The sequence below is a fragment of the Pteropus alecto genome, unplaced genomic scaffold, assembly GCF_000325575.1.
Source record: "Pteropus alecto unplaced genomic scaffold, ASM32557v1 scaffold157, whole genome shotgun sequence".
In the NCBI taxonomy this organism is placed as follows: domain Eukaryota; kingdom Metazoa; phylum Chordata; class Mammalia; order Chiroptera; family Pteropodidae; genus Pteropus; species Pteropus alecto.
This window is the reverse complement of record NW_006440626.1, coordinates 4,967,350-4,975,644: the sequence shown is the minus strand read 5'-3', so window position 1 is coordinate 4,975,644 and position 8,295 is coordinate 4,967,350. Positions and strand designations below refer to the sequence as shown.

At 54.6% G+C, this 8,295-nt stretch overlaps 1 protein-coding gene across 3 annotated transcripts in view; it reads right to left on the bottom strand.

Moving 5' to 3' along the window:
• The window catches only part of CBX7 (chromobox 7), a 20,185-nt gene extending 11,896 nt beyond the window's left edge, over positions 1 to 8,289 (bottom strand). For all 3 annotated transcript variants that reach the window (XM_006917407.3, XM_015593606.2, XM_025050624.1), the window contains exons 1-2: positions 8,207 to 8,289; positions 5,972 to 6,015 (exon numbers count right to left, since the gene is read on the bottom strand). In XM_006917407.3, the coding sequence (XP_006917469.1) occupies positions 5,972 to 6,015; positions 8,207 to 8,275 (113 nt within the window). In that variant the 5' untranslated portion in view covers positions 8,276 to 8,289. The remainder of the gene's footprint in view (positions 1 to 5,971; positions 6,016 to 8,206) is intronic.
• Positions 8,290 to 8,295: the final 6 nt, after the last annotated feature.

Below are 8,295 nucleotides of genomic sequence, written 5' to 3'. Positions count from 1 at the left end.
ATTTGCTAAGTGTCCAGCAACTGGATGTTGCAGCGGTCATATGGCAGGCCCTCTTGGCATTTCCCCAGGGGATCTTCTACCACTCCCAGACCAGAGAGCATGCCCTGTGGGACAGACCTGGGCTGAGACAGCTCAGCACTTCCCGAGCTCAGCCACCCTTGTTCCACCTGAACTGTCATTTACTTAGTATCAGCCTTTAATGCAGCTCACTTTTTAGTTTATATAGTTCTATTTTTACAGCAGACTGTATATGACTTCCATAAGTGGAAAAACCAGTATCGCTCCCCATAAACAGATGCTAGTATATAAAAAATTTAAAAACATATATGTTTGTATCTGTACATATGCACATACATGCAAATATACTATGTATAAACCTAACAGTGTGTATGTGCACATGTGTATGCACAAACAAAACCAGAGCAATGGACTATGATTCTGGCCGGGGCTGCACCTAGCTCTGCTGGATAAGAAAGGAAATGGGCAGGTATTAGGGAGGTGTTAGGAGGCAGAAAGAGGCTGGGCAGGGCCCCTGCCCCCATAGTCCACAGCAGCCTAACTAAAACCTTCATTTTAAACTGTCCTGGGACTGTGGAACCTCACAGTAGTCCAATCTAGATCAAACAAGTTGCCCCAAAACAGAATCCTCTCCTCCTTTCTCCAGTGATACTGCCGCATACCGACTTCCTGTCGGTGCCCTGTTGAGATCTGTGGACTCAGCAATGAAGGTCCATGCTCTAAGGCCTTATAGCCCCTACCCACGTGCCACATGCCCAGCTTGAGCAGGCACGATCTCACCTCTCTTCCTCTGCACGTGCTGTGCTCTCCCCACTCCAGTGAACTCCTACTCATCCTTTTAAGAGCCACGTCCTTATGGCTTTCCCTGACATCTCTCTCAGCTAGTAACAGTCCCCTTTGAATCCTCTCCCAGCAGGGTGAACCTTCCCCACTATGGCCTTACTGTTGCACTTGGCATCTACCATAATTACCGATGAACCCAGATGGCATCCTGGTGGGCAGATGGCAGATGTAGAGCCATTCCCAGAGGAATGGCTCTACAAGCCACTGCAATTTTGCTCACCCTGAAGCAATGCTGAAAGTGAAACAGGTTTGTTTGTTTTTAAATAGTTTGGGTAAAGCCCCAACTATGAGCAACCAGAGGCTGATTAAGACTCCATACCTTCCTCTCCGAAAATGAAGGATGAATTTCCACTACTGGAACTAATTACAAGAAAGGGGGAATTCTGTGTTCCTCCTGCGGCTGCCTTGCCCTCTTTCTCTAGCTGTAGAAAGGTCACCTCACTCTGCTCTGCCCGCTTCCCCAACATCCTGCCCATTTTTTGTTGATGTAGCTGCTATGCGGTTCCTGGCAAGTCCCTAACCTTCTCTGGACCCGGTTCCTCATCTTAGAATTACCAGCACCACCACAGTAGCAGCAAGGAGGGAGCGTGGACTACCACCAGGGACCCATCGACTCTTCCTAACATCCTCATGAGGTAGGTGACCCTATTTTACAAATGAAGACACTGAGGCACAGAGGGTAAATATCTTGCCAAGGCCACTGAGCCAGCGAGTGGCCAGTCTGTGGTTGGAACTCAGTTTAATCTCTGCCTTCTGGTCCCGCACATGTCACCGAGGTGGGACGTCCATGGAAGAGGGGAACAGCCTGACTGACCAGTCCTCGGTATCGGACTGCGAGGATCAGAACACAGTAGGTACACAGAAAGGGTTGGAGGATTCAAAGGGGGCTGTTACTAGCCTGGGGCATGAATCCATGGGATCTGAGGCAACAGCACAGGGTCAAACTTGGCAGCTGGAGGCCTGGCCCTGCTCCCATGCTAGGGGAATGGAAGGGGAGGTGGATGGCACGAGTGTCTGTCAAACACCCTGGGTTCCCCTAAAATGGAGGACAATAGTGCTCCTCCGCAGAGTGGGGATCCAGAGGCCACAGAGACGGCAAATCCATTTCGGGAACAGAAGGGCTCAAGAACAGGAGCGCACAGGCGGCAGCGTCCACAACCTGGGCGACATCACGGGGCCAGAAGGGGAGAGCAGAGGGAACCCGCGCACACTGCGCGGCTACGGAGTACTAGCTGAGGTGCCGAGGACCCATTTCGCATCGCCCCGCCCCTCCCTTCTTCCGCGAGCCTGGGCGACGCGCGCGCGCGCGCGCGCGCACGCAGTGGGGGCTCGTACCCCGGATTACCGGGCCAACCAATGGGGGACGGGGGCGGGGACGACGCACACTGACTGAGAGGTAAACACGGCCACGTGACCGACAGCCCCGCCCCCTTGGGACCGGTAAACAGGCTCCCGGCTGGGGCCAGAGCCCGGTCTGCGCAGGCTCGCGCCGTGCTGGGGGCGGGGCGCCCCGCAGAGCCAGGCCTGCCCCATTACCCCACTCGAATTTAAAGCCGGGCAAAATGAGAAGCGAGGTGGGCTGGGGGCAAGCCTGCAGGGGTGGCCTTGCGCGAGCGACTCAATGGCTGAGGCCTCTCTTTACCCATCCGTGAAGTGGGGCTACCAATGGTCTGGCTTTTAGGGTTGATATTCCTATTAGATGTGTTAAGCCATGTGAAGTACTTGGTTCATTATGATACATAATAAAAGCAAATAAGCCTTAAATCAATTTCAAAAGTCTAGAGAGTGCAAAAACCTGCCAAGGATCCAGTCCTGGACTCTGCTGCTGCTGCCCAAACCGAGTCTTAGGAGAAGGAAGCACCTCTGCCTCTGGCTCTGTTATGAACTTCTTGTCATAGGCGCCTTGGCAGGGCCCCTTAAGGCTAGGGCCTCATTTCCCAGATGGGGAGATGGAAGTGCAGAGAGGCCAAGGGCTTTGCCCTGGGTCACACAGTTGGTAAGTTATAGAATGGGGTTCAAAGGCAGCCTGGACTGGGTCCACAGCCTGAGCATTTCCTACTGAACTAGCCATCAGCGCCCCCCACACAAGAGATCCTCTGTCACCTTTGCCAGAGCTGGCTGTATATCAAAGGGGCTAGGTCTCCAAGCCCTGGGGTCAGACAGCCTGCAGTTCAAAATGCCCCAGCTGTATCCCTGGGCAAGGACTCATCTGTAAAGTGGGTTGCCATGAGTCAATTAAATGGGCCAGTGCCTGATCACAGGGGCTTACTGATCAGCAGCTTCCTTACTGCTGTGCCCTGAGCGTTGGTCATTACTAACGCTCCACGGAGGCGGTCCTCCCTAGAAGATGCCGTAACCTTCGCAAGTGGGAAAGGATGAAAGGAGCACGGTCTCAAAGGGAGAACAGCAGTCCTGGGCAGGTCGCAAGGACAGCGAGGTGTCTGAAGGTCTCTGCGGGGCTGAGAACACCTGTAGCTGATGATAAAACATCCCCTGCCCTATGCCCCCAGCCCCTTCCTGTGCCATTTGCTGTGCCTGCCAGAAGAAGCAAGAAAGCTCTTCTGCCCCGCCTGCTGGGGAGGAAGGCAGTCATTTGTCTGCTGGGAGAGAAAATAGGCAAAGCATGTAAAGGCTTAACAGGAGCCTGGCACAGAGCTGGTGTTCCTTTAGAAAATGTGTTTGTTGTTGTTAATATAAGCCTCCCTGGCCAGAGTGAGGAGGGGATTGTGGAGCAGGAAAATCTGACTCCCCTCCCCACTGATGCCGGCACTGCCCTAGCCGAGCCTCCCAGGCCTGCAGGGAGCAGCATGCCCAACGACCCAATCCTCACCTTTCTCAGCTCCTGCTGCAAGCCAGACCCCCCGAGGAGGAAACTGAAGACAAAGTGGGTTACAAAGGAGCCCTGGGTCTCCTGCTTCTCCCTCTGATGTTCTGTCTTCCCCCAAGTGAAGTGGGGTGACAGAGTGGATGACGTGAAGTGGGGACCACAAGGCACGCGGCAGTTATATTCTAGTAAGGACCTCCCTCTAGGTCTCAGTTTCCCCATCTAAGAACTCAGCTAAATGATTTCTAGGCCACTTTGAGTTTCTGTGAGGAATGGAATTCCCCAGGTCCCTCTCCTGGCTGGGGGAAACTAGAAGCTGAACTGTCTAACTATTAATAGCAAACATTTACTAAGTGCTCGGCTGGCTGAGAATGCACCAGGTACTTTCTAGCCATCACCTAATCCTCACAACGCTGTGACAAAGGCTTTGTTGTTCCAGTTTGGAGATGAGGAAGCAGAGGTGCCACCACATTGGGGGACCTGCCCAAGGGCTCACAGCTGTCCAGCTGTGAACCAGGCCAGGAACCCAGGACCAAAGTGTGGGGGAGTCACAGGTGCCCCAGTCATCTGGTCAAACAGGGCTCCCAGAACTTCCTTGGTGGGTCATAAAAGGTAGTCGTGAGGGGCCCATCTGGTGGTCTCAGCATATTAAGAAACCAGTGGCCCCCGGGGCCAGGGCTCCGGCCAACAGAATCATGGAGGGACTGCTCTGGGGGCGCTATGTCTTCCCTGCTGATGGAAGCTCTGATGGGCAGACATATTCATTTGGGATTAATAAAAATGGGAGATAGAACTTTTAATTGATAAGTATCTCTGCTCAGAGAAAGAAATCTTTCAAAAGATGGAATCTACAAAGGAGGAAAAATAGCCAAAAGTGCCTTGAAGGCCACCAAGCTGGGACCATACTCCAACACAATGCCTTCTGGTGCAGAAGCTAAGGGGGGCAAGTACCAGGGAGCCAATGCTCTGGCTGCCCACCCTGGGCTTCTCCCTCTAGCTCTCCTGCACTCTTGCTGCCCCTTCGCCCAGGCCGGAAGTCCACCTCTCATCTGCCCAGTGAAGGAAGGGACCCTTCTTCAGTCCTGGGGTGTTTGGGAAGGGGCAGCAGGAGCAGGAGGAATGCACAAGTGCATTATCTTGTTGGCCAGCCACCAACTCCAACCATAAGGATGCCTGCAGGTCACCCTGGACACAGGCCCAAACCTTTCACCCCACAGGTGAAGGAGCCCATTGGGAGAGCAGGGCCTGGACTATTGAACCCGTTTTGCAGAGAAGGAAGCTGAAGCAGCATAAACCATCTTCCCCTCTGCTGTCTCTTCCCACCATGCCCCCCAAGGTGCTCCCTAGGACACAATACCAGGCCAGCCCCCTCCACCAGCACAGCAGAAAGCCCCTGGCACAGACAGCAGAGGCTCCACGCAGAGGGGGGTTCCAGGAGTAGGTCTCTGGGAGACAGGGCAGGGAGGTGGGGCACCTACAGACCAATGGGGAGGCCCCACGACTTGTTCATTCACCCCCCCCCAAACAACTCCCTGCTGGGATGTGATTGGTTGTGTGAATGATCCTGATTGGGCCTCTGCAAGATAGGTGGAGCGACTGGGAGAGGTCCTAGACCCAGCTCCCAGCCCCCCAACTCTAAGAGGGAAGAGGCACAAAGGAGATACCTGAAAATGAGAAGGCCTAGTTCAACTCTTGCTGTGTGACTTAAGGCAAGCAGCTTACCCTCTCTGAGCCTGTTTCCTCATTTTTAGAGATCACCAGCCCACCTGCCTCACAAGGCTGTATGGGAACCTGCTCTGTAGACAAGAGTGCTGTCCAAAGGCAAGGTGGGCTTAGGCTCTGTCCCTAGTTCTATGGCACTGAGGACTCGTGCCCCACTGGCTAGACTTGTCTTATCCAGCCCCACAAACTCCTGCCCAAGCCCTGTACTTGCTGTGGCTTGGGGGCTTCTCCACCCGGCCAGCAGCCATCTCTGAAGCCAGGATGCTGGACCTTCACCTCCCAGGTGCCAGGAAAAGCAAGAAGGAGGGTAGGGGAGGCTCCAACCAGAAGATGGAGCTCAACCAAGGGGAGCAGGTGAGAAGGGAAGCTGGGGCCCACCTTGACCATCATGTGCTTCAAGCCCCTCAGCTGGCAGAGGGGCAACTGAGAGCCAGACGAGATGATTTAATCAAGACCTGCCAACCAATTACTAGAGCGGCTATAGCTAAACGCTAGACAGGCGAGAGGGCAAAAGGTGGACGGAGGGATGTACAGGCAGGCAGACACACACACAAAGGACCTTACTTTGGGGGCCATCCTTTCCACTTCACCAGATATTCGACTTTACCCTGGGAAAAAAGAGAAGCAGACACAGTGAGATACACAGTAAGACAACCACTCACAGGACAGTAAGGCCCAATCCCCTCTGCAGATAAGACATCCCCCAACACACACACACAGACCAGGGAACTCCCCTGCACCAGATCCCCACCAACCCAGAGACCCCCCCAAACTTTCATTGCTACATGACCACCCCAGACCACCCTCCCTACTAGAGCACAAGAGTTCCCCTGGTCCCTGATTGTTCTGGGGCTCCTGTGGCAGAAGCTCAGAGCTCATGTCACTCATGGGGAAACTGAGACTACATGGGGGTGTGTGTATCACCAGAGATCCAGTGTCCAGAGTCCCAGCGCTAAGACCAAAACTTTCTTTCCTTTTTAGATCAGAAGACTCTCCAAATCATAGAAAATTCCTCGCTCAGGTGTTCCCCAAGGGTCCAGTCCCACCAGCCCCCTCCCTGGGAGAGGCAGGGCTCTCGATTCAAAAGTTCCTAGCAGGGCCCCAGAGAAAGTTGACAAAGTCTCCACCTTTAGAAATGATGGCCACCCCTCCAGTAGTCAGAAAATCCAGCCAGGTCCCCCCCTTCCTCACAGCTCACAGGGGCCTTCAAAAGTTTCCAGTCCAACCTCATCCAATGGCGGAACCCCTCCACACCAGAACTCTGAGGCCAAGATATGTCACCTCTTCAAAGAGGCCTTTCCTGGCCACCCTTCCTAATGTTATCCCTCCTACTTCACAATTCTTTCTGCATAGCACACAGCCCCACCGGAAAGCATCTGTATTTATTTCCTCATTCATTGGGTGTCTCTGCCAGAATATCTGGTCCTCGAGGGAATAGGTGTATCCCTCCTTGGGGCTTAGAATGGTGCCTGGTATATAACAGATCCTCAATAAATTTATTTTAAACGAATGGCTGAAGGAATGACGCTCCTCAGTCTCTGGCACTACCCCTCAGGCTGGTGTAGAAGGAGGGTAATCACTGTATCTGCTTGGGCTACACTTCATGGAAAGCACTGGGTTCGGTGGAATAAATTAAAATCGAGGAAACTCTGGAGGATGGGAGAAGGAGGAGGGGCAGCGCGAACTTGAAGACAAAAGTTCAACCCCATCAGAGTTGGAGAAAGAAGCTCATGGCTCACCTTGACCTTAGCCCAAGATGTCAGGACAGTTTTTTCTCTGGAAAGATGAGTTGGCAATCAGCCAACTTGAGCTCCTGTGCTACTTCCATCTCTAACTTGTTGTGTGACCTTGACCAGGTCACTTCCCTTGCCTGGGCCTCAGTTTCTGCCTCAAGTGGGAGGCGGTGACCTCTAAGCCCCCTCCCAGCCCTGTGGCCGGAGCCTCCGGAGGGGCTGCAGAGAGGAGATGGGGGAAAAGGATGGTGGCGAGGGCCAGGAGAGGAACTTTCCCCAAGGACTCGCAGCCCCAACCTCCGGTCCGGAACGAGCCCACTCTGCAAACATGTGCACAGGAAGTGTGGACCGCCGAAGTCCAGCCGGAGGCGCGGGGACCCAAACCCAGGAGAGACCTCCTTAAATTTCAGGGTGTATGTTTTGTAGGCGGAGGCCAAGGCCAAGGCGAAGGGGGAGGAGTTTCGAGGATACTGGAGCGCTGTAGGCGGCTTCGCTGAGCCCTGCCGGGCGGGGCCGAGAGTTGGGGTGGGGAAGACCGAGGGGTGTGCACTGGAAGAGGGAGAGAAAGATGGAGGTGGGGGTGTAGAGAGGATCGGGAAAGGTCGAAGTCCAGCAGTTAAGACTTCTGAGGCAAGAGGCTGTTCCAAAGCTCCGCCTCCAACTTCAAAGGTCTTGGTACCAAGAGTCCAGAGTCCTGAGTTCGAGACCCAGCTCCGACGCTCACACACTAGGCAAGACGCTTCCTCAACTTGGGCCTCAGTCTCCCCATATTTAGGATGAGGGGAGCGTGAGGAAGGATGGCGTTCAGGATCCCTACAGTCAGATCCTCATCTCCAGCTCTGGCGGGCTCAGCTGCCCCCAGCATCCCGGGGCGACAACTTTTATTCTACTCGCCCTACCAGGTGGCGGGGGAAACTGAGGCATGGGCTGGGAAACAAGCCCACTAGCGTGGGGCTGCCTGGGGCCCCCGCCCCATTTTCCCTTCGCCTCCAGCGTGGAGCGGATGGTGTTGGGAGCAGGAGGGGACCCCAAAGGGGTCCTGGGAGCCGCCCCCCGGCAGCCTCACCTTCCTCACGCGCTTCTTCCGGATGCTCTCCACGGCGAACACCTGCTCGCCGATGGCTGACAGCTCCATGTGGGGCGGCGGGCGAGCGG